Below are 26,627 nucleotides of genomic sequence, written 5' to 3' on the forward strand. Positions count from 1 at the left end.
TGAATATGCAAGCCAGACTGAGAGAAAATACTTATAAGACATGTATCTGACAAAGTACTTGGGTCCAAAATTTATAAAGAACTCCTACAACTCAGTAAGAAAACCCAATTTTTATTTATTTATTTTTGAAAACCCAATTTTTAAAAGGGTGTAAGACTTGAAGGATACCTCAAAAAGGAGGTAATAAGCACACAGCCCATAAGCATATAATCAAGAACACAACATTACTGTTATCAGGGAAATGCAAATTAAAATTATAATGAAATAGCACCATATACAAAGCAGAATGGATAAAATTAAAAAGATGACAACTATTAATAAGGATGAAGAGTGAAAGAAATGCTCATATACTGTTGATGAGTGTAAAATACTACATTCATTTTGGAAAATAGTTTGGCAGTTTCAAGTTAAACACATATGGGGGGGGGCTGGCTGGCTCAGTCGAAAAAGCATGCAACTCTTGATCATGAGTTCAAGCTCCACGCTGAGTGCAGAGATTACTTAAATAAATAAATAGATAGATAGATAGATAGATAGATAGATCTTTTAAAAAAAAAGTTAAACACATATCATACAACCTAGCTCCTCCATTTTCAGGCTATTTACCCCAAGAGAAATAAACACGTGTCTACAAAGCGCTACAATAATGTTCATAGCAGCTTTATTCATAACAGCCAGGCACAAAAGAACACATACTGGACAACTGTACTGATAAGTTCCAGAACAAGCTACACCAATACAGGACAGAAAAATGAGAATAGTGAATGCCTCTGAACTAGGAGGTGATGAGTACTGACTGGGAAGGAGCATGAGTGAACTTTCTAGAGCAACAGAAATGTCTGACACTTTGAAGGGGGTCTGGGTTACACAGGTGTAACCATTTGTAAAATTCATTAAATGGTACACCTAAGAATTTTACATTTTACATGTAAAACAACAAATATTTGACTTTGGTTTGTGCTATGTATGCTGAAATATTTGGGGGTGAAGTATATAGAGTATATAAATGTCTTCAACTTACTTTGGGAAATGCACCCAAAAAGTAGGATATACACTTGATAAAGCAAATATAACAAAATATTAGAATCTAAGTGTTAGGTATATGTGTGTTCATTGCACAATTCCTTCAGTATTTCAATACAGGTTTGAAACTTATCCTAGTCAAATTTGGGGGAGGGGAGAGGAAGAGAACAAAAATGCACTGGCTCTTTCCATAGGGAAGTTTCATCTGATCGCCAATCCTCAGTCTTACTTTTCTTCCCGTTAGACCCTTACAACACCTGGGCACATCAACGGAATAACCTGTATCTTCCTTATGCCAACTCATTATGCCACAGACTTGGCCATACTGGTTCTTTATATCAACTGACCTTGAGCCAATTCTAAATGTGAAACCTATTCACCAAAATTTTGACTTAGTTGATCAGAAGTGGGTCCCACAAATCTATGAGAAAGTTAAAAATTATAATTGGATGCTTCCAGGTACTTCAAGTTGAGCACAACAATCACCAAATATGTGACTTACTATATATTACCTTTGTAATATCTCTACATGGGTTATCTCACATGAGGAAGACACTACTGTTATAGGTGAGGAAGCTAAGGCAGGGAGATATATGGTCTAAGATCATACAGCCATTAAATGGCAGGCATCCCAAAGACACAAGCTCAATCTATTCTTCTTATCATCATTTTACAGGTAAGCTGAGGTACGAAGGAATTAATTTGACTAACATCACTCACAGCTAGTAAGTAGCAGGCCTGTACCTGACATGACAATATCAAGCAATTAAATCTCCCCAAGTCAGTCATATTATATACTCATCTGTTCTGTATCATAAGCTTTTTCATTATAAAAACCAAACTGGTATCATAGTAGAGGCAAAATGCCAAATGTTTAGCGACTAACACACAATCCTTACAAATTCTGAGATCTGACAAGAAATGAGAGCTAAACCATTCTTCTATCTCATAATGCAAAATGGGTTATTTACAATATAAAGTTGTTAACCTGAATGTTTAAGTGACTCAAAATATACCACAGTATATACTATATACCAAAATATAATCTCTGCTACATAACAAGAGTACCTGAAATTAGCATAATGCATTTACACTCCATTAAAAATAAAATTTCTTCCATTTGACCTATCCCAAAAGCCCATTAAAATACCCACAAAAATGAATATTCCAGCCGTTATCAAAAGTTCCCATTATCTATAACTGAATTAAGAACAACCAGTGGTCTAAACATATTTGTTATCAGAAACAAAAACAGCACTCAATACAAAATAAATAAGAAAAAGCATCTACCCAAAACCTCTTCTACCAAGATTAAAAAAACACAGGGTAGGCAGAAATTTGGGGCAGCCACCCATTGGTACCTCTTTCCTCAGAAACGTGGAGACTCTAACTCCAGTGTGGAACAGAACTAGGGACAGGAGTTGGGTGAGGCATCCTGGGATGCAAAGTTGGCAGTTGGCAGTTGGCCAGAATGGAGAGGGGGTCCAGAGAAGGGAGGAAGTGATAAAGAGGTCTGGAAAGTTAGACTTTCATAAAGCTCCTCACAGTATGCCAAGTAGTAAGAGCAAAAGTAAATCAATACATTTTCACCCCCCTCCCAATGTCTTGATATAGCAAAGTCACATAAACACATATCTGTAAGACAGCCAAAACTGAGCTACAGATAGCAACCTGAACTTGAGCTAAAGATCTTAGGAATATATTCTTAAAAGTCGAAACTGAAGGGAAATAAGCAAAATTCACAAATCTGTCATCTGGCAAACACCAAACCAAGATGTTTTCCTCACATAGGGATAAACTTTAAAAAGCTAGAGACACAAATTTTACTGAGAAATATAAAAGCTCATCTAAAAAGCAGGCTATATAATGAACTATATTACTCAGGTACTAATTTCCTTATGTATACAAAGCAAGACAACCCATTCCTTAAAGGTAATTTAATCAAGTCTACATAAAGAGTTTCAATAAAAGAAAATCGGTTTGCTAAGAAAGCTACCAAAATTTCCTCTACTGTATCATTAATGGCATTCAAGACTTTTTCTTTCAAGACAGAATACATTAACACATTCCTTTCCTTCACAACAGTCCAGCAGGAGAGCAACAAGTAGAACCTCTAGACAAGTACCGGAGCCGAGCCCCCAGCACAATGTCATCTACCACGAGACAGGCAAAGGGGACAGAAAGCCCAAGCTGCTAAAGCAGTCGTGGTTCTGGTGCCTTCAGAGAGGCATAACTCCAAAACTGCTCAACAAGAAAGGGAGAGATGAAGGAAATGAAAACAAAAGACTGCATACTCTAAATAAACTTGAAAAGCATACCAACAGACAAGAAGGAAAGCAAGACTAACTCGGACAATAATTCCAACCAAAACGTGACTTAGAGTCAACAGAAACTTATGGAAGATCTCCTATTTAAAAATCTAAAAATTCCTAAAAAAAACAAATGAAATTTTAATTAGAAACAAACAACAAATGAAAGCATTATGTATCAAAACTTAAATGGTCCAGTTAGGCTGAAATTCACTTGTAAAAAGACTGAAAGAAGGCCTGCATTAAACTCAAAGTAGTTAGAAAATAGAGCAGCCTATTTAACCAATCTTCAAATTAGTCCTTATCTTTTTCAAACTTTCATTTTCAGAATATATGCAGAAATCTTCCAAAAAAAAGAAATCTTCCAAATGAAAGAAATAATCCAATAAAAAAATGGATAAAGGAAGAGAAACCCCAAATGACTAAGAAACTCACAAGAGGGCTCCCTCCCTTGTAAACAGGAAGTGCAAAATAAAACTTCAATGGTCTAACACTTCACACCCTTCACCTTGGCAAAAACTTAAAAAAAAAAAAAAAATCAAGTACCCATAAGGAAAAAGAAAAAGCATATCCACCCACAGTCATGTGGAAGGAAGTGTTTACACTACCTTCAGGAGCAAAAGGGCAACATCTAATACGTTTGTTTCATCCCCTAGAACCCAACAATGCCATCCTAGAGAAAAAGCCTAGAGAACATGCTGCCTGTGCCGAAGCAAAGTGCATCGACATTCACCTCAGCACATATTAGGAATCAACCCACATGCACCCTGTGGAACGGGGTGGTAAATTTTCAGACTGGACAAATCTGTAACAGTGAAGTTATACAACTTGAATCATCTTTCACAACACTGATAAATTTCACAAATAGTATGAAGAAAATGGCAAGTGAGAAGACCACACACAGTGTTAATCCACTGAACAGGCAAATACTGTAATATTCCAAAGGTCAAATCATTTCAATTGTAATTCTCTTATGAAGAATTACAGCTTTTTCGTGGCACCTATGGAATTTTAGGTCCTAGGTTAGGTTTTCTGTGTTGTCACAGTGAAGGGGATATCAAACACACATACATGCACACGCACTCACACCAGGAAGGGACTGCTCCAATGGCAGATTAGTCATTCTTGTGCTGGGTCTCCCCCAGGCCCCAGCCCTCGGGTCTCCCCTCACCACCACCACACCAAAGCTTTCAACAAACTTCAAGAATATGAAGGATAGAACCCTACCTCCTCCTCTGGAGGCTTGGATGCAACAAAGCGCGTTCTCTCTCGTCTCATCTTGCCGCCTCCACTACCTACTCCAGAAGATAAACCATTGGCTGCAGACATACTGAAATTTGGGTAAGAAAAGCCACTAGGCAAAGAAAAAGAAAATTAAAACAAATGATATATTACTCTGGTCCATAACTGGTTAACCAACCGAACACCTAAAAATTAGAACTGCTAACAAGAAAAGAAATACACAGCTGAATGTGATTTTTAAAAGCGGACAGATTTGTGTGCATAAAGTTTGTTTTTCAACCTTCTTAATCTTCAAAAAAACATATATAAATCAAACAGACTTTACAAATGAAATATAAAAGAAGCTTTAGCTATAAAGACATTACCTTTCTCGTTGTTCTCTAGTTTGTCCTGGTGTCACAGGTTTTTCATATCCAATCTAGAGCAAAATGAGCACACCAAATTTACATGCATGCCTCCTTCTTCGTTTTAATTTTCTTAATACCTCCCTTCTGTCCATCCATTTTAATATTTGAAATCAGGAATTTGATGGGTTTTTAGTTAGTGAATCCTAAAACTTGCGACTTATATCCTGCTTTCTGAATGGTAACTGAATTACAGCATGATTATAGACATAAAAGGTCACTGAGCACACTGCCCTTTCAACCAAAAGGTAGTAAGTATACAGAATTAATATACTTTCAAACCACAAAAATACTTTTACTCATCTCTCATTATGGCCTATTAAAGGTGTAAGCAAATTTATAAGGATATTCTCTCTGAAATGATTCTCTGCAATTTAAGTTCCTCCATTAAAAGGGTATCACAGCTCCTTGGCAAAATAGCAAAATACAGGGCAGGGACCAGAAACTTACAGAATGAGCCTGTATTTTTTTTTTTTTTTTAGTATTTTTTATTTATTTGAGAGAGAGAGAGAGAGCAGGGGAGGGGAAGAGGGAAAGAGCCTCAAGCAGACTGCCCGAGGATTGCAGAGCCCTGCTAACAGTTCAATCCCACGACCTTGAGATCCTGACTTGAGCCAAGACCAAGAGTTGGACGCTTAACCGACTGAACCACTCAGACACTCCCCGGGCCTTGATTCTTTTGTATCAAAAAGCAACTAAGTGTTCAAAAACTGAAGGGAAAATCAAGAAGGTCACAGGAGACATTCAAAGGCCAAATGCGACAATATGAACATCAAAATAAATAATGCCAATAAAGAATTATAATCTATAGAATGTGAGAAATAAAGTTGACTTATAAAACACTTACATAGATAGGTACATAAAAGAAAAAAAACTTCTCTAGGAGCATGTCAACTAATAAATGTAGAAACAATGGTGGAGTTAGAAAACCACCCTTTGGCAATCTATAAACAATAGATTTAGGCAAAAATCACCAATAATGCTAACTACCAAAAGGATATTTATCCTGTCGAAGTCATCTACCCACAAGATACTTAATTAATTACAAAAGATTAAAAAAATAGTAACTTTACACTGGAGAAATCCTACTACCACCTTAATAATCACACTGCTAATAATGAGATGAATTGTAGCAGGTACTTCTTGACACGACAGACTGAGAAGAGCTCAGCATCTGGTCTTTGATATTATTACCAAAGTAAGTAACTGGGGGGCCCCTGGGGGGCTCAGTCGGTTAAGCACCCGACTCTTGGTTTGAGCTCAGGTCATGATCTCAGGGTCGTTGAGATCAAGCCCCGTGTCAGGCTCCACACTCAGTGCACAGTCTGCTTGAGATTCTCTCCTCTTCCTCCAACCCTCCTCGTGCTTGCACACACTCTAAAATAAAAAATAAAATAAAAAGGACCTAACTGGAATCTAATTATGAGGAAACATTAGACATTTCCAAATTGCAGGACATTCTACACAGTAACTTATTTCTACTTTAGAAATATCAATGTTATGAAATACAAAAACAAAAAACCCTAAGGAACTGTTCTAGACTAAGGGAGATGAAGAGACATGAAAACTAAATGCAGGGGCGCGTGGGTGGTTCAGTAGGTCAAGTGTCTGCCTCTGTCTCAGGTCATGATCCCAGGGTCCTGGGATCAAGCCCCACGTTGGGCTCCCTGCTCATCCGGGAGTCTGCTTGTCCCTCTCCCTCTGCCCTGCTCATGCTTGCTTGCACTCTCTCTCTCTCTGTCTCTCAAATAAATAAAATCTTAAAAAAAAGAAAGAAAGAAAGAAAGAAAGAAAACTAAATGCATACATAATCTTGAATTTTTTTCTTCTGGGACAACTGGCAACATCTAAACAAAATCTGTACATTAGATAATAGTATTGTACAATATTAAGTATCTGGTTTTGATAATTATTCTGCATTTATTACACATTACGGGAATTCCCTATCTCTAAGAAATACACAGTAAAGTTAGAATATAGTAAACTTTGAAGTCGTATAATTGCTCTTACAAAGTCTGTAAGTCCAAAGTTATATTCAAAGTATTTTTTAAATTTTAAATAAAGCAAATATGACAAAGTGTTAATGACTGGTGAATCAAGGAATAATGGGTAAATACTGTACTATTCCCTCAACTTTAGTTTGAAAGTTTTTAATAAATTAGGTTATGAAGATCAAACGAGATTAAATATAAGTAAAAGCATAAATAGTAAGATACTATGTAAATATAATAAATACAATAAAATACACTTTAGCTAAATAGCACAAGAAAACAAACAAACCCAAACATGGGACATTTTAAGACAACTATCCTGGTCTCTTCAAAAACCAATTTTGCCTAGCAATTCTGCTCTTAGGTACAAATCCCAGAAAAATAACAACATATGACTACAAAATACCTGTACACAAACATTCACAGCAGTATTATTCATTACAGTCAAAAAGTAAAAATAACCCAAATGTCTCTCAACTGATGAAAGGATAAACAAAATCTTGTATATCCAAACAACGAAATATTATTCAGCCATATAAAAAGGAATAAAGTTCTGATGAACACTATGACATGGATGAACCTCGGAAACATTATGCTAAGTGAAATAAGTCAGTCACAAAGGACCACATATTTTAAAACTCCATTTATATGAAATGTCCAGAATAAGCACATCCAGAGAGATCAGTGGTTGCTCAGGGCCGGAGAGGAGGGGCTGAGGAGTGACTGCTCACAGGTATTAGATTTTGGGAGGGTGGGGAGAATGGTGAGAACACTGTTCTAAAACTGACTATGGTGATGACTGAACAACTCTGAATATACTAAAAACCACTGCCCCACTGTACTCTTCAAATAGGTGAGTGGTACAGTATGTGAATTATATCTCAATACAGCAGTTACTTTAAAACAACAACAATGTGGTGAAGGTCAAGGCTTGCGATCTAGAAAGACAAAACCAAAGCAATGTGTGAAATTTGCTTGGATTCTGATTCAAAAAAGCAACTATAAACAACACTGGAGTGTGGTCTAGATATTATACAATATTAGGAAGAAACAAACATTAATTTCTTCAGATATGATAATATAGAAGAAAGTACTTAGGAATTGCACAAAGTACTTAGGGATGAACAGATATGTGACATCTTGTTTTCAAACAGTTCAACAATAATACAAACAAAACACACAGATAAAGCAATTCTGGCAAAATTATTTAATCTAAACCATGAGCACATACTAGTGTTACTAGTAAATACTAATTTAGGATTTGATCAAGGTACTAGCCATTTGAAAGGCATACCAATTTGTAATCACTAACACAAACTTTATGCATTATCTAGCTGTTAGACTGGAATAGGAGAGTACTTGCATCTTATTTATTCTTACTCATTTTAATTAATATTCAAAAACGAGTGAAAATAAACACATACTCACACTGTGCTTTTTATCTATTCTTTGATTGGTCTTCCTTAATTCACCAGACGGGGTCAGAGATGGTTTAAAATAAACAGTTCGATTTGCTGCTATGGAAACTGGCTTTGGGGTCATGAGTCTCTGAACAGGGGGATACTGAGAGTCCACCTTATAGGTAATCAGAAATCAAAAACAAACCTTTATTTTCATATACGTATCAGTGACACATATCTAAAAATTATTTGGCAATAGTTAATGTCACCTAGAGACCATGAATACTTCTTAGAGAAATACGCAGAGAGCTCAAATACTAAAAGGAAAAACTGATAGTAACAGAACCAAAGGTACATATATTTATAAACCTATATATAAACTTCCAAATGGTTTCATAGACTATTTTATTCTAGACTGAATGACTTTTCACATATATGTACACATGTACAAAATGGAAACTATATTCAAAACTGTTCTACAAATCTAAGCTTTTACAGGTTGAATTTTAAACACAGAAACTAAAACTGATTTTGCCACATTTTCCCCAAATTACTTTTTAGATATCCTTCAACTGGAAATAAGATTATTTTTAAACTAGCTATGAAAATAATTGGGAAAAATGAGCAAACTTCTCTCCAAGTTAATTTTCCTCTATTGTTATTTAAAAACTAAGGCAAAAGTCTGTTAATTAACAGTAAAACTCTGTTAAGAATTCCAAATTTTAGGGGGGTAAATCGGAGGGGGAGACAAACCATGAGAGATGATGGACTCTGAAAAACAAACTGAGGGTTCTAGAGGGGAGGGGGGTGGGGGGATGGGTTAACCTGGTGATGGGTATTAAAGAGGGCACATTCTGCATAGAGCACTGGGTGTTATGCACAAACAATGAATCATGGAACACTACATCCAAAACTAATGATGTAATGTATGGTGATTAACATAACAAGAAAAAATTTAAAGGAGAAAAAAAGAATTCCAAATCCTAAAATAAACTGGCATTATTACCTAAGCACACAAGTGTTTTGTCAACAGTCTTTTGCAACAAGGAAACACAGTAAAAGTTCTGTTGGTGTAAGAGGACTATAAAGCCAAGAACTTCTACTCTGTCCAAAGACCGTAATACTGTGAATACAGTCCTTTCACTCTGCAGCAGCTGTGAACAACACTGGTTTCCAAGGCAGAGCCTCTGTGTACTAGCTCTTCCCTAACCCCTCCATCACAACTGTGATCTTACAACTCAATGAGAGTCTATTTTGTAGACTGTTCTGATAACATCTGTGAAACATGAACTACAATATTGTATTCTGGCCTTTATATAGCCTAACACCCATTAATAAAATTCTATTGATACTATACTCAACCTTTAATAAAACTTTAATCAATGAGAACTTGTATTATGGCACAGCTTTTTACATTTACTTCTCTCTTTTTTTGTACATTTACTTCTTTTTAAACAATCTAATATAAAACAGGAGTTTGAGAAAAGCAACTAATGCCATAAATTAATCCCATCACAGTGGCTAATAACAGATTCCCTCTTGCCTGATTACAAACATCTAGGTAATTTTAAAAATTGTAAAGCAACACTATCTGCCCAAAACCCCTCAGTATTAGCCTTCTGCAAAATTTCAGTAAAAATAATTATAATTTACCAATATCTCACATACAATTACGTCAGAAAATTATGATCATTTCAGTTACGTCTGGGGGAAACTGGTGTTGCAATAAATGCTTTCACAAGTAAGGATCTGGGAATCTGCTTCCCTGAAGGACACTTAACTAACCACAAGTATAACTAACAAAAAATAGACCTCTTTAACTCTATCAAGCATTTTATTGTTCCCACAGTAACCTCCAGAGCTAATTTTAACCAAATAGAACACACTAAAAGTCTTATCAAGATACTATAACTTATATTTTGTACTAGTTCCCATACCTTGGAACAGTGTTTTGGCTGACTAATGAAAGATCTAGCAATTTGAAATTCTATTACACACAATGGATTTGACATGTTTGTTAAATGAGTAAAGTTTACAATGTTCAGTGAGGGTTTTAGTTCACTGAACTTCTACAATTACAAAGCACTTCAAGCACTGTTTACTCCTACTTTTAACGGAAGGTAAGAGTTACTCACTGACTACCAAGATGCTGAAGATGGAAATGCCAAATAACCAAAAAATATTGACTGAGCATTTACTGCACTTACAGCACTGTGCTAAGGCAGGCCCTCATAAGAAGCTACAATGTCCAAGTAAAACAATCTTATCTTTCAAACATGTTCCCTAATGACTATCAAATTCAATTTGTTTATTTACTAATTTAAAAATAAATACAACAAAACTGCTGAAACTTTAATAAAATGCAAAAGTTTTACCCTTTCCCTTTTGGTCTGAAAGTCTGCAGTGGTATCTATTCCACTCCTATCCAGAGGCTAAAAAAGTAAAAATACTATTAGAATAGATTGGAAATTTTGAAAAATATGACTTTCATCACCAATATATAAAAATATATCTCTAAAAAAAGGTTTAAAAGTCAACTTACAGAATTCAAGGGAGAAGAAACAATAGATGGAATTCTTTTTGCATCCTGTTAATATTGAAACAGTAACAAAATTAAGATTTTTCAAGAAACTCAAATTTTGTCACACATACGCATCTAATTGTGATTCTAAAAATTTACCGCTAGAGGGCTTGACATCTTCTCTAATGACTGCAATATTCGCCGAGCTGTTGAACTGGTCACACCATAGGATTGTGCACTGAGCTGCTTAGCTTTCATCTGTCTTTTGACTGGTGCCTATAAAGAAAACACTGTATGATTTTTTTGGATGGTAACTCTAAAGCACATATTTCAGGAAATGAAAAAATTTAGAAAACAAAATGGATATCCAAAGAGAAATAGGATTAATGTGGTAATAGCAATTATCTCTAGGTGGTGTCATTAAGCATTAAGTTCAACTTTTTTTCTTTATACCCTTACTGAAAAGCCAATTAAGCATTAAGTTCAACTTTTTTTCTTTATACCTTTACTTTTACAATCAGAAACAAACAGGATAGCACACATCACGCTACACATCTGCAGCTATGTTAAATGGGTAAAGTGAGATCACTGGTATAAAGTTTTGGCATTACCTTGAGCCATTTATCCCTGATATTTATTTATTTTTAAAGATTTTATTTATTTGACAGAGAGAGACACAGCGAGAGAGGGAACACAAGCAGGGGGAGTGGGAGAGGGAGCAGCAGGCTTCCTGTGGAGCGGAACTCGATCCCAGAGCCCTGGGATCATGACCTGAGTCAAGGGCAGACGCTTAATGACTAAGCCACCCAGGCGCCCCTAAAACAGGTCTTCTTTGTAGCAGCTACGCCCTGCCACCACTGTGCTTGGCTGACTTCACAAATCTGTTGTAACCTGTAGCTTCCCCATCCCTCCTCTGGCTCTCCTCTCCTGCTAAACTTTGTTTCCTGGCAGTAATTAAAACCTTCTGCCACTGCCATAGCTACTGCTGCTGCTGGAATCACAACAGCCACCTTGGTTTCGTGGTTTGGCAAAGTATTGGCCTCCACCACCATAGGGGCCAGAGCTTCTGCCTCCAAAATTTCCTTTCATGGGCCCAAAATTTGAGGACTGACTGTTGTAACTGCCAAAATCATTATAGCTTCCGCCACCTCCAAAGTTGCTTCCATCATTACCCAATCCGTTATAGCCATCCCCACTGCCACCATATCCACCACCACCTTGACTGCCACCAAAGCCACCTCGACCACTGAAGTTCCCTCCACGACCAAAGTTGTCATTCCCACCAAAACCACCTCCACGACCACCACCAAGTTTCCAGAACCACTTCGACCTCTTTGGCTGGATGAAGCACTAGCCATCTCTTGCTTAGATAGGGCTTTCCTTACTTCACAGTTGTGGCCATTCACGGTATGGTATTTTTGAATGACAATCTTGTCTACAGAGTCATGGTCATCAAATGTTACAAAAGCAAAACCTCTCTTTTTGCCACTGCCTTGGTCAGTCATGATCTCGATCACTTCAATTTTCCCATACTGTTCAAAATAATCTCTTAGGTGATGTTCTTCAGTGTCTTCTTTAATGCCACCAACAAAAATCTTTTTCACAGTTAAGTGGGCATCAGGTCTTTGAGAATCTTCCTTGAGATGCCCTCTTTGGTTCCACAACTCTTCCATCCACCTTGTGTGGCCTTGCGTTCACAGCTGCATCCACCTCCTCCACAGTGGCATACGTGACAAACCCAAAGCCTCTGGAGCACTTGGTGTTTGGATCTCTCATTACCACACAGTCCATAAGCGTTCCCCATTGCTCAAAATGGCTCCTCAGACTCTCATCGGTTGTTTCAAAGCTCAAACCTCCGATGAAGAGCTTCCGCAGCTGTTCAGGCTCTTTGGGAGACTCTGACTTAGACATGACGGCAGGCGGTGGGAGGGAAGACTTTAACGATGCTTACTCGGCGGCGTCCACAGGCAGAAAGCGGAAATTTAAATTTTTAAACTAACTCATTTCTCAAATATTGACATAAGAAAAATTTTAAACACTCAGGCTATTTCTTCATGATCTTTAACTTTCTTAAAATTGGAGTTAAGGATAACACCTTATAAAGAATAGTTAAGCACCCTTTAATATGCAAGCAATGTTTACAAATTCCAATTAAAACACTTTCTTTTCTCAAGAGTGCATTACAACAATCCAATAACCAAGCGACTACCACAAAACAATTTGGCAATGCTTGATATATATAAAGATATTATCACAATCGAAACAACCCAGTTTCTACAAATAGCTCATAATGTCTGAAAAACTGAACCATAATAACTACTTTATAAATAATGTTTCTCTGATACCAAACATTGATGACATTTTCAGAGTAGCTACAATATTCTCCATTAGTTTTACTAAGAACTTGATGCCCATTAAGGATTGCTATTGAGGCCAAAAGCTTTGGCAAACATGACGCAACATTAAAACCCTCTAGGAAAATATGATAGTCTGTTCTGTCACTGGATTCTACTGGCCACTGGCCACTCAGGGCCTCAATTCACTAATCAATAAAATGGAACTGAATTAGAGAATCTTTATTTTATCTCCCAGCTCTAACACTCTAGGAAAGGAGTAATAGATTCATCCCAAATGTCAATGATAAACATTTGGAAGCCTGTGCTGAGAAGGATTTTAAGGGTATGTCATGACTTAGCATTAAAAAGTATAAGATTCAATGTAAGAAAGAAACGAAGAAATAGCAAGAATATACTCTAACTTGGACTATTCTATGAATCATAGGCTTGCATCATCTTATCTTCTACTAACATGCTTAACTATTATTTTAACTTTAAAAAAATGTTTAAAGGAGTAATATCCAGTTTAAGCTCTAGAAAAAGCTCCCTGTGTAACTCCAACATCCAGTTAACACTTTCTGAAATAACAAAATATTGCCCTTCATGAACACTTTCAGAAATAAAACTCCTAATTACTGTTAACTATATACATGAAATCATCCTCTAATTAGGAAAGAAACTAAAAACAAGACAAAATCTTAAAATATACTTGTTTCTATGTCCTTGCTGTTTGTTACGGACTATCGTCTTCCCACAGACTCCCCTCCCCAAAGCCCACATACTGTAAGTATAATTACTTCTCCATCTTTAAACTGTCAAAATCTGTAAAAGCACAATAACATACACAACAAAACAATTTTTATGAGCTTCAAAAAACTCTTTTAAGGTAAAACATAGAATGGTGGAATTCACCTTGAATTTATTTTTTAAAGTTATCAATTTCTACTTGTTCTTTGCTAATACATATGTAAATACAACTGATTTTGTATATTGACCTTGTATCCTGTGATCTTGCTAAACTCACAAGTTCTGATAACTTTTTTTTTTTTTTGTACTTCTTAGGCTTTTTTTCCTACACAGATAAGCACAATGTCTATGCCTTTCATTTCTTTCTTGCTGGCTAGGACCTGCAGTATAGCATTACACAGTAGCAGCGCAAGCAGACATCCTTGTTCTCTTCCTGACCTGAGGAGAGTATTCAATCTTTCACCATTAGTATGACACTAGCTGAAGATCTTCTATAGATACCATTTAACAGGCTGAGGAGATCCCCATTTATTCCTTGGGCTACAGAAAATTTTTATCATGCACGGACACTAAATCTTGTCAAATGTGTTTTATGCATCTGTGGAGATGTTCATGTGCTTTTTACTCTTTAGTTTGTTTACATGGTAGATGACATTAATTTTCAAATGTTGAGCCAACCTTGCATTCCTGGGATAAACCCTACTTGATCATGAAATAGTATCCTTTTTATATATGCTAGATTCAATTTGCAAATATCTGCAGAGAAGGTTTGGGTCTGTAATTCATTAGAAATACTGGTCTGTGGCTTTCTTGTAATGCCTCTGTCTGGTTTCAGTATCAGGGTAATGTTGGCCTCATAAATACAATGGGAAGAGTACCCTCCCATTATATGGAAAAGTTTGTGAAGAATTGGTATTCTTTCTTAAATGTTTGGTAGAATTCACCAATGAAGTTATCTGAGCCTAATGTTTTCTTTGCTGGAAGGTATCTTAACTACATATTCAATTTACTGAATAGACTATTTGGGCTATTGCATCTCAGCTAGTATCAAATAACATGAAATACTTAGGTATAAATCTAACAAAATATGTGCAAGCTCTGTGTGATGAATACTACAAAACACTGATAAAAGAAATTTCAAAAAGACAAATAAATGGAGAGCCATGCTGTGTTCAAGAATTGGGAGATTCAAGTTTATTAAGATGTATATTCTCCCCAAAATTCATCTTTATACCCAATGCAATCCTAATCAAAATTCCAGTAAATTGCAGAAACTGGTAATGTGATTCTAAAATTATGAAAAAGCAAAAGATCTAGGAAAGCCAAAACAAACTTGTAAAGGAACCAAGTTGGAGGACTCACATTCGTGATTTCAAGATTACTGTGAAGCTATAGTAATCAAGAGAGCTTAGAGTTCGCGAAAGGATACACAGAAATAGAAAATAATAAAAAGTCAAGATAATAATGCCATCTGCCATAAATGTATCATTTGTAATAGTCAAGCCATATTCATATTAATGAATAATAAAAAGTCAAGCCACACATATGGTCAAGTGATTTTCAAACAAAGATGCAAAGGCAAAGCAATGTAGAATGTATAAACTTTCTCGGTACTAGAAAAATTGGACACCCCTTATGTTAAAAAAAAAAAATCTTGATCCCTACCTCATGACATGATACATAAAAATTAACACAAAACAGGGGCGCCTGGATGTGGTTCAGTCGTTAAGCGTCTGCCTTGGGCTCAGGTCATGATCCCAGAGTCCTGGGATTGAGCCCCGCATCGGGCTCCCTGCTCAGCAGGAAGCCTGCTTCTCCCTCTCCCACTCCCCCTGCTTGTGTTCCCTCTCTCACTGTGTCTCTGTCAAATAAATAAATAAAATCTTAAAAAAAAAAATTAAAACACAACAGATCACAAGACTAAATTAAAACCTAAAACTATAAAGCCTCTAGAAAACATAGAAGTCTGTGACCCTAGCTTAGGCAAATATGTCATACTACACCAAAAGCACGAACCATATAAGGAAAAATAAAACATACTGAATGCCAACAAAAGTAAAAAACTTCTCTTCAAAAGCCTTAAGCCAGGGAATGGGAGAAGAGGTTTGCACAACATATATCTAATAAAGGACTTAATAAAGGAATAACATATTCTCTCAAAACTCATTAGTAAAAAAAAAAACCCTATTAAAAAATGGGCAAAGGGAACCTGGGTAATTCAGCTGGTTGAGTGTCTGACTCTTGTTGGCTCAGGTCATGATCTCCAGGTCATGAGATCAAGCCCCACACTGGGCTCCTGGCTCAGTTGGGAGTCTGCTTGAGAGTCTCTCCCTCTGCCCCTCCCCCGCTTCACGTGCGTTCACACTCTCTCTAAAAATAAATAAATCTTTTTTTGTGTGAGATTTTATTTATTTATTTGACAGAGAGAGACACAGTGAGAAAAGGAACACAAACAAGGGGAATGGGAGAGGGAGAAGCAGGCTTCCCGCGGAGCAGGGAGCCCAATGCGGAGCTCAATCCCAGGACCCTGAGATCATGATCTGAGCAGAAGGCACTTAACCAACTGAGCCACCCAGGCGCTCCAATAAATAAACCTTTAAAACAAAAAATGGGCAAAAGATTTGAACAGATGTTTCACTAAAAATGATACATTTATGGCAGAGAGGCACACAAAATGATGCTCAGTTTCATAAATAAAAACCACAGTAATGTGGAGTTACCACTACATGCCTATTAGAATGGCTAAAATAAAAAAAAAACAAAAAACAAAGAACTGATGACAAGTGCTGCCCAGAACATTCACTGCTGAGAATGCAAAGTGGTACCAGCCATTCTGGAAATCAGTGTGGCAATTTATTATAAAGTTTAATGTATACTTACCCCATAAGACCCAGCAGCCAACTTCTAGGTATTTACCCAACAGAAATGAAAATTTATGTTCACACAAAATGTTCATAACCACTTTAATCACAACTGCCCCAAATCAGAAACAACCCAAGTGTCCTTTCACAAGTGAATGAATAAACAAATTACACCTCAGCAATAAAAGGAACTACTGATAAAGGCAAAAATATGTATTAATCTCAGATGCATTACACTAAGTAGAACAACCATATTCAAAAGGCTAGAAACTGTACTGATTAAATTTAAATGACGTTCTGGAAACATCAAAACTACAGGGAAAGAAAACAGATCGGTGGTTGCCAGAGGGTGGAAAGCAGAAAGAGGGGTCAACTACAGAGAGACATAAGGTAACACTTGGGGTGATGGAAATGTTTATTCAATACTTTGCAGAGTGGGTACACAACTGTATGTATTCTGTTAAAATTCAATTACTCTAATAAGGGTAAATTTTACTATAATTTACACCTCAATTTTTTTAAAAAAGAAATATTAACTCCTAAATTAATTCCTGAAGCACAGACGCATATAACACACTCAAAAATGTAATGAATAAATATTCACTTAGGTCTAAAATAATGTTCAGACAGTCCCTAAATGAAAAGAATGTTTCTAATCCACAGTTCTATTACTTTACCAAAAAAATAACTGAGCCACAACTCCATTTGAGGTCCATCAGTTACTTGTCAATTATTATTATTATCATTATTTTTAGGTTCCCAGTCCTTCTCCTATTCAAACCAACCTGATACGGTGTGTTTCGTAGTTTAGGCTGTCTTACAGCAGCTGCTGCCCCACCATACGTTGTTTTTCCAGGATAAAAAGGAGAATCTCCAAGCTGACTTGTTTTAAGGATTGAAGAATTCCCAAGTGACTGCACAGAAACACAACAATAAATTATGAGCAATAAACACTCAAACCTAATGTGATTAAATCAAATTGTATTAGTACTCACAGGGGAAAGTGTTCCAAAGGCAGATAAGTTGAATGCTGGTTTTTTTGAGCTGGTGGCAGTGTGCTGTGAGAGTGAGGGAGTACGTTCAGCCTCTGGGGACCACAGAGGTGGCAATGAAGTGTTCTTTGTAACAGCTACATCTGAAACAAAAATATTCACTGCATAGTAAGAGCACTAATTACAAGAGAATGGAAATTACAAGTCAGAAAAAAACCTATCCCATGAAATTTAACTTCGCTACCAAATACCAAGAATACCTTTATCAGAAGCTCTTGAAGAAAAACCACTGGTAGTTGAGATGTTATCATCATCATGCTGAGAGGTAGAATCTTTAATTTCCTTTACAAGGGAAAATCCAGAACTGCCAATTGGGAATGCCGAGGATGTGGAGGGCTGACAGTGTAATGCAGGAGATTCCAACATGGAGAAATTCATATGGCTCCGATGAAGAGAAGGCCTTGTTAATACATCTGGGTAATTTGAAGAAGTACTAGTTGTTGAGGGTTCTTAAAAAAAAAAAAGCATTAATATTATGAAAATACAGCTTAGAAAAATACAATATTACAACAAAATGGTGTTTAAAAAAACATATATAATAAATATAGCTTCAATGCAAGTCACTGAAGCCTCCCATGATAAGCCCAATTTATGCTATTCTTTAGCCAAACAAGGTTTCATCTAACCACAAAGAACTTACTTAACCTAGTATCAAACCATGTTTCAGGGTTCACATACAACTTCTAAAAGTGCATGGTCCTTTATTTTCCTTGAATTGGTATTACAAAACTTGCTCGTAAAAAATAAAATCAAAGAAGCTATATAAGAAAGTCATGAAACAAAAAGGATGTCTGGTTCCTCCAGACATAACCACTATTAAATCTGTATATCCTCCCAGATATTTTATGTGCATACATGTTTTCCCTAATTATATAATCACACCATGCATCCAGTTCTAGGACTTGTTTTTCTGTTTACCAATATAATTGTCTCTATATACAAAGCATTCCCTTTAAAGACCACATTGTATTTTATCATAGTCACTGATTATATTTATGTGATTATTTTCCCAATGCTCCATCGAACAAATATGCACTGATATCCGCATACTTTTCAGAGTATTCTTTTGGATTAATCCATGGTTCTCTAAGAATATGACAGAAACATGAAGACAAATTATTAAACACTTTTAAGCTATCCACAAAAATATCTGATTCTGTAAGCCTAAATTGGGCCCCTAAAGATGCCTAAGTATCCAAGGTATGAGATTCAATGGGATGAACATTGATATGTGAAACTGCTTGTCTGGACTGGATCAGAGCGTGTGCTCATTTCTGCTTATGAGACATACTATGATCCTGTCAAGTTATACTCCCACAAACAGCAAATGACAGTGGACATTTCCACCATCCTCTCTAACACTGGATATTAACCTTTTCTGATTTCTGTCAATCTACTATGTCAAATGGCATCATTTTATTTGCATTTACTTAAATGAGAGGGATATTGAGCATTCTTCTCTATATTCATTGGTCATTTATATTTCTTCTATTAACTGCTTACTGATACAGTCCCTCTTACTATTAAGCTTAGTAAAATCTAATTTTTGATCAGTAAGATACTGTGATATGATCTGAAATATTACAACTAATTTTTCACCATTGGTTGAACCTATTCATTTTGTTGATGGTGTCTTTTGCAGTACAAAAAATAACCTGTACCTTGTTTACAAAGACTTTTACCAAGACTATAAGAAATTTAAAATTTTGCTCATTTTTTTGGTACTGTACCATTACTTTTATGTCAGTATCATGTTTAATCTTGAGTGCACCTGGAATCAGTTATGATGTAGTAGTGAACGAATGATTCAGCTTGTTTTCCAAGTGGTTAGCCTGTTCATATTCTAAAATAACCTTCTTAAATAAGCTATCTTTTAATCACTGATAGAGAAGCCACCACTACCACAATACTAAATTCCAAAGGCTTTTCACTCCTTTCCCGATTATCTGTACCAGTACAATAATGTTTTACCTACTCTAACTTTGGAACACATTTAGTAACTATAAAAGTTACTCCAACCTACCCCCCCCATTCCCTTTATTCTTTTTCAGAATCTCTGTTCATCTTAGGTATATCTTCAAGAACTTTAAAATCATTTGTCAAGTATACAAAAGACTTAACAGTTAGGCTGGAATAACTGGGCCTCCAGACTAGCCCTTCTACTATAATTTAAAGTTATTAAACTGGACAAAACATGAGACATCTTTCAGACAACAGAAAACAGCACTCAAAAATAGAAAAACTCAAAATAAGTAGAAAACTCAAAAAGTGAGCCCTATCACTACCCCGCTCTCTACCTAGGGATATTTTCGGACCTGGAAGAGAAAACTGGAGTCCAAGCAGAACATGACAGGCAGAAATCAGAATGGGGCACTGGACTGTAGAAAACTGGTTAGGGCGGGGCCTTCAGAAGTCCAAATGGGAGCATCCAGAGAATGAATGGGCTATCCATGCACAGAGTAAGACCATTTAAGGCTTTACCAAATACCAGCTGCTACAGAGTTGAGAAAACAGACACCAGGAGGTAAGCAATGCTAGGGGGCAAGAAGCAGTGCTAAGCACACAGAAGCTACAGTGTGGCCAAAACTTAGATATCTCTTTTATAAGCACCTCCTTAAAATCCATGGCATTCACCTAAGATGTTGGAAACGCTTCCCCTTGAGACTAGGGATAATGTCCTAGGACAAGACCTACAGTAGACTCATCCTAAAAGCCAGAGGGGAAACAGTTTGGAGGCTAAGTCCTACCACTTCAAGGAAATTAAACACCTTGGACCTTCCAGAGATACACATTAACAAAACATAAATCTAAGTTTACAAAGTTCAAAATGATCATTTAATAACAACTGCCTGATCAAACAAGAATCAATACTCCTCACGGGAAGATAACAGCATCCAGAATGTTTACATATATTATTCAAAATGACAATATTTAGGCAGAAACTATTTGATATAACAAAAATGCGATCAATAGTGAGGGGAAAAAACAGTCAATAGGAATTGAATATAAGATAGCCAATTTAACCTTAACAAAGGCTTTAAAATAAGTATTTTAGGGGTGCCTGGGTGGCACAGCCGGCTGAGCATTTAACTCTTGGTTTCAGCTCAGGTTGGGATCTCAGGGTTTTAAGATCCAGCCCCATGTTGGGCTCTGCGCTCAGTGGGGAGTCTGCTTGAGATTCTCTCCCCCTGCCCATCCCCCTTGTGCTCTCTAAATAAATCTTAAAAAAATAAAATAAAAATAAGTAAGTTCCTAACAGACTCGTTAAAATTGATCTGGATCACACTAAAGCTAAAAGATTTTTTTTTTTTAAGATTTTATTTATTTGAGAGAGGGCATGAGTGGGGGAGGGGCAGAGGGAAAAGCAGACTCCCTGGAGCAGGGAGCCCCGATGTGTGGGGCTCCATCCCAGGACCCAGAGATCATGACCTGAGCCAAAGGCAGACGCTTAACTGACTGAGCCACCCAGGTGCCCCCAGTTAAAAGATTTTAAAAAGGGAAGTGCTATCATGCCCAGCATTGTTTTACTACTGACTTTTCCTTTTGTTCAGGTCTCCGTTATGTCCCTCAGCAGAACTCAAAAGAATTTCTTCTTCTAGAGTACTATACACTCCTTGTTAATTTATTTCTATATATTTTGTTGTGTAAGTGGGATCCTTTCTTCCTTCATACTTTCTAACTGGTTACTGCTTAAATAAGAGTTACTGGGTTTTTTTCCTATATTAACTTTGTGATTAATTTCTCAATTCTCTTATTCTAACAAGTTTTGTTTTATTTTGTTTTTTTAATCAATTGGCTTAGGTTTTCTGGGTATTAATGGCAAGGAAGGATCATTTTGCCTCCTTCTTCCCAGTACTTATACATATACATACATCCTCTATAATTACATCTTTAATATCTAGAAGTAGTGATGATGGGCTTCCAATTTATACCTGATAATGGGAATGTTTCTAATGTTTCACCATAACATGTGATTCTGGCCTTTGGATGACTAACATGTTAAGGAAGTGGTGGTCTCCAATTTCTAAATGAAATAAAGAAGAATGGACTTAAAGTTCTAGCAAATGCCTATTAAGTATCTACCAGAAAAGAAAAAAAAATTGTAAGATTGTTTCACCTATAAATTTGCTAACTTATATTAATAAGTCCCTCATGATGAATGATTCCTTACACCCCAAGATTAACTCTTCCCAGTAAGAAGATGCGGCTATTCTTTAATGTGCTGCTGGACTGTATTTGCTACTCTGTAATTTTCTTCCCAAAAGTATGTCTTCAAAAATACTTAACAGCGTAAGAAATACAAAACAATTCTGGATTAGTTTCAAGGTATTCTTATGCAAAAAATAAGATGCAGATAAAAACACTTAACTAGGACTAGGAGGAAACATCAACTTAATAAAAGCCATATATGAAAAACTCACAGCTAACATCAAACCCAGTGGTGAGAGACCAAGATTCTCCTCTAAAATCAGGAACAAGACAAGGATACCTGCTCTACCCACTTCTTTTTAACTGAGTACTGGAAGCTCTGGCCAGAGTTGTAAGGCAAGCAGAAGAAAGATATCCAAATTGGAAAGGAAGAAGTAAAATATCCCTATTCACAAATGATATAGCTTATATGGAGAAACTCCTAAGTATTACACACACACACACACACACACACACACACACACACACACACACCCCCGCAGGAATAAACAAATTCAGCAAAGTAGATTACAAAATCAATACACAAAAATGAGTTGTGTTTCTATACACTAACAATGTGCATTCTGAAAAGTAAAATAAGAAAACAATTCCAGGGGTGGCTGGGTGGCTCAGTGGGTTAAATGTCTGCCTTCAGCTCAGGTCATGATCCTGGAGGCCCCGGGATCGAGCCCCGCATCGGATTCCCCCACCCTGCTCAGCTCAGTGGGGAGTCTGCTTCTCCCTCTGCCCCTCACCCCACTCTCCTGCTCTCTCCCACTCTCTCTAATAAGTAAATAAAATCTTAAAAAAAAAAAAAAGTTCCATTAACAATAGCATCGGAAAGAATAAAACACTTAGAAATTAACCAAAAGAGGGGTGCCTGGGGGGCTCAGTCGGTTAAGCATCTGCCTTCAGCTCTGGTCATGATCCCAGGGTCCTGGGATCAAGCCCCGCATCAGGCTCCCTGCTCAGCCAGGAGCCTGCTTCTCCCTCTCCCTCTGCTGCTCCCCCTGCTTGTGCTCTCTCACTTGCTCTCTTTTTCTGTCAAATAAATAAAATCTTAAAAAAAAAAAATCACTATTCATGAAAAACCATATTTTAAAAATTCAATAGAACATTTAAACTGTTTTATATGTAGTAATTTCTTATCAAGCTCACTCAAGTTAAGACAGCTACTGGCTAGAGTCTGAAAATCTACCAGTATTAACAGTTAAGCTTATATTATTTCAATTTTTCTGCAGTCAGGACACAAATACATAAAGATTAAAATGTTTTAGGGTATTTAGTATTCTAATTTTGTAGTATATTAGATCATAAAACTGGTTTTTACTTATCTCATTCTCTCATTCCCACATCAGTTTATCCTATAGGATAAAAGGGGACAATTTTCTAGCTATTAACAGACATCTGCTAAATCTAGTCTACACAGAAACTACAAAGGAAAAAGAAATCTACTATGACCTACTTCTACTTGAAGGTATGATGCTAACAGCAATGGTACTTTTTAGTACTTACAGAGCTTCTTTACCCCCAAAACCAAGCCCAAAAGACATAGTTTGGGATAAGACTAAACAAGGCCATGTCATCTACAGATTTATATCAGCCACAAATGCTCAGTTTCTAAGAGTATACCTATAATCACATGGTATCAATTAGACAAAGCAGTCTACAACTTCAATCTACTGTTGACTAGTGTACTAGATATGCCATTGTGGAGTCTTTCAGAGGCCTGAACTCGTAACTGACTCAATGAAACCTGTACATTATTTCAGATTCCACTAACCTAGCAGAAGAAATCCAGACACCCAAAGGCTCACCATCATTAAGACAGTCAACACAACGAAGTACGCAGATAACAGATTTTAAATGGGCCACAGATTCCGTAAATGTTCTTACTGCCCTGTACTATTTGAAGAATGCACAATACCCTCCAGCTCCAGTTACTATTAATATAAAAGTTATACTGGTAAAATTAATATTGAGGAAACAACATTCAGGACTGCTTTAAGCTTTCAATTATTTTAAGCTTTCTATAATTTGACACCACTTTAAGAGCAGATAGGTCTAAGTTGTTTTTTGAGAATGCACTGTCAAATTTAAATGTCATGTTTCAGAGTAAACAGTTCTTTATCTAGTAAGATAATATTCATCACACTGGGGAGTTATCAGTGGTACTTTAAAACACATATTATGCGATTACAACTACTGAATAATGCAATAAATACTGTGAGAAAAGAACTACCTGGAACTAACAAAGTTTAAGATAGGAGCAGGATTGGGGCACGTGGGTGGCTCAGCTGGTTAAAGGTCTGCCTTTGGCTCAGGTCATGATCCACAGCCCCTCATCGGGTTCCCTGCTCAGGGGCAGAGACTGCTTTTCCCTCTTTCTCTGCCCCTCCCCACAGCTCGTGCTGTCTCTCTCACAAATACATAAAATCTTTAAAAAAAAAAAAAAAAAGATAGGAGCAGGGTTCAGATCTAAGATAAGAATGAGGTGGGAAATGCTATCAAGTTCCTGAAATTAGTATCAAGAAGCGGCTCACAATTTGTTTCTACATAATTAGAGGAGTTAGGGTGGGAAAGTGGGTAAGTGTGGGAAGAGAAAACAAGATCAGTCATAAGTTAGTTGTCTTTAGAGCTAGGTAACGGGTACATGGGGGTTTCATTGCACTATCCTCTTTACTTGCGCAGTCTGAAATCTTCCATAGTAATTTTAGAAGCTAACTCACTTTGTGTTACATGTTACATATGTAACAGAAAAGCTAGGATATAAACTTAATCACATAATGAATAAAATCCAAGTTGGAACTGACCTTGGCACACCACTAAATTAATTCCATTATTTTGATGAAAATACAAACACACACAAAAAAGAACTTTATAGATATAAAATGAGAAACACTCCATTCATCTCACACCTGAACTAAATTAATTCAAGTTAGTTAATCCTCAAAAGCACGCTCATTAAGATGGAAAAGAGTGTCAGTCACTGTGGATATAGGCTGGAACTGGAAGTCTCTAATGAAAAGAGAACCTGGGGGTCCCCTTCAATGCCCATGAAAAAAAAATGATATGGAGGCAATCAGCATAGACCTACTAGATAAAGCCTCAAGGCGGTTGTTGGTAAGGTACCTGAAAGAAATCTGTCTCAAGTATAGATATTAGAACCTCTTAAGTTATTCTAATAAAAAATAAGCAAACATTTAAAAGACTAAGCCAGGGCGCCTGGGTGGCTCAGTCATTAAGCAGCTGCCTTTGGCTCAGGTCATGATCCCAGAGTCCTAGGATCGAGTCCCACATCGGGCTCTCTGCTCAGCAGAAGGCTGCTTCTCCCTCTCCCACTCCCCCTGCTTGTGTTCCTGCTCTCACGTCTTTGTCTCTGTCAAATAAATAAATAAAATCTTTTAAAAAAATAAATAAAGACTAAGCCAAATCGAGTATTACTAAGAAAACAGGTAAGCAGTTTGTCCACACTGAGAGTCATTTTTTTCAGGCCTATTTCATTGTCACTAGATTTCATGACAAGCCAATCAGGCAGGAAAAGACGTTACTATGTCCACCAAAATTAACAGGCCATACACTCACGTTGATTATTTAGGCAAGACAAGACTTCAACACAGCGTTAGAAAACTTTTATAATTATAAATAAGCTGAAACGTAGTGAAAGAAAATATACATATATATATACAGAAACATATGGAGAGATAAACCGGACTTCATCAAAATTAAAAACTTAAGGACACCATCAAGAAAGTAAAAAAGACAATCCACAGGGGGGAAAATATTTGCAAACCCGACACTGATAAGGGACTTATATCCATAATATATAAAGACCTCTTCCAATTCAACAATAGAAAGACAAATAACCCAATTAAAAATGGAAAAAGGAGATGCGAATAGCCATTTCTCCAAAGATATACAACCAATGAGCATATGGTATGATGCTCCGTATTATTAGTCATCCAAGAAATGCAAATCAAAACCACAAGATACCACACTTCAACCCACTAGAAGAGCTATAATAAAAAAAATTAAAGGGGTGCCTGGCTGGGTCAGTCAAAGGAACATGCGGCTCTTGATCTCAGGGTCATGAGTTCAAGCCCCATGTTAGGTGCAGAGATTACAAAAAATAAAAAATAAACTTTAAAAAAACATTTAAAAATGGAAAATATTGGTGAGGGTGTGAAGAAATTGTAATCGTCATACACTGTGGGTGGGAAGGCAAGATGGTACAGCCACTTTGGAAAACAATTATTCCTCACAATGTTAAAATTACCATGTGACCTAGCAATTCTACTCCTAGGTATACACACAAGAAAAAACATAGTCACACAAAACCTTGCACATGAATATTCATGGCGGCAGTATTCAAGAAGTGGAAAATGTTCAAGTTCAAGAAGTGGAAAAACCCAAATGTCCATTAACTAATGAATGGATAAACAGAATGTAGTTTTATCCATACCATGGAATATTGCCTGGCAATAAAAAGAAATGAAGTTCTGATGCATGCCACGACATGATGAACCTTGAAAACATGCTAAGTAAGCCAGTCA

At 36.6% G+C, this 26,627-nt stretch overlaps 1 protein-coding gene across 6 annotated transcripts in view; it reads right to left on the reverse strand.

Moving 5' to 3' along the window:
* Window positions 1-26,627, reverse strand: part of NUP153 (nucleoporin 153) — an 82,355-nt gene that overhangs the window by 30,980 nt on the left and 24,748 nt on the right. For all 6 annotated transcript variants that reach the window (XM_025891279.2, XM_073877622.1, XM_025891275.2 and 3 more), the window contains 9 exons: window positions 18,087-18,335; window positions 17,830-17,969; window positions 17,620-17,748; window positions 11,050-11,166; window positions 10,912-10,956; window positions 10,745-10,801; window positions 8,398-8,544; window positions 4,940-4,992; window positions 4,560-4,686 (listed from right to left, as the gene is read on the reverse strand). In XM_025891279.2, coding sequence (XP_025747064.1) covers window positions 4,560-4,686; window positions 4,940-4,992; window positions 8,398-8,544; window positions 10,745-10,801; window positions 10,912-10,956; window positions 11,050-11,166; window positions 17,620-17,748; window positions 17,830-17,969; window positions 18,087-18,264 — 993 coding nt within the window. In that variant the 5' untranslated portion in view covers window positions 18,265-18,335. The remainder of the gene's footprint in view (window positions 1-4,559; window positions 4,687-4,939; window positions 4,993-8,397; window positions 8,545-10,744; window positions 10,802-10,911; window positions 10,957-11,049; window positions 11,167-17,619; window positions 17,749-17,829; window positions 17,970-18,086; window positions 18,336-26,627) is intronic.

Source organism: Callorhinus ursinus, unplaced genomic scaffold (assembly GCF_003265705.2).
Source record: "Callorhinus ursinus isolate GAN/ISIS: 27379988/994484 unplaced genomic scaffold, GSC_fseal_2.0 scaffold26, whole genome shotgun sequence".
Taxonomy (NCBI): Eukaryota; Metazoa; Chordata; class Mammalia; order Carnivora; family Otariidae; genus Callorhinus; species Callorhinus ursinus.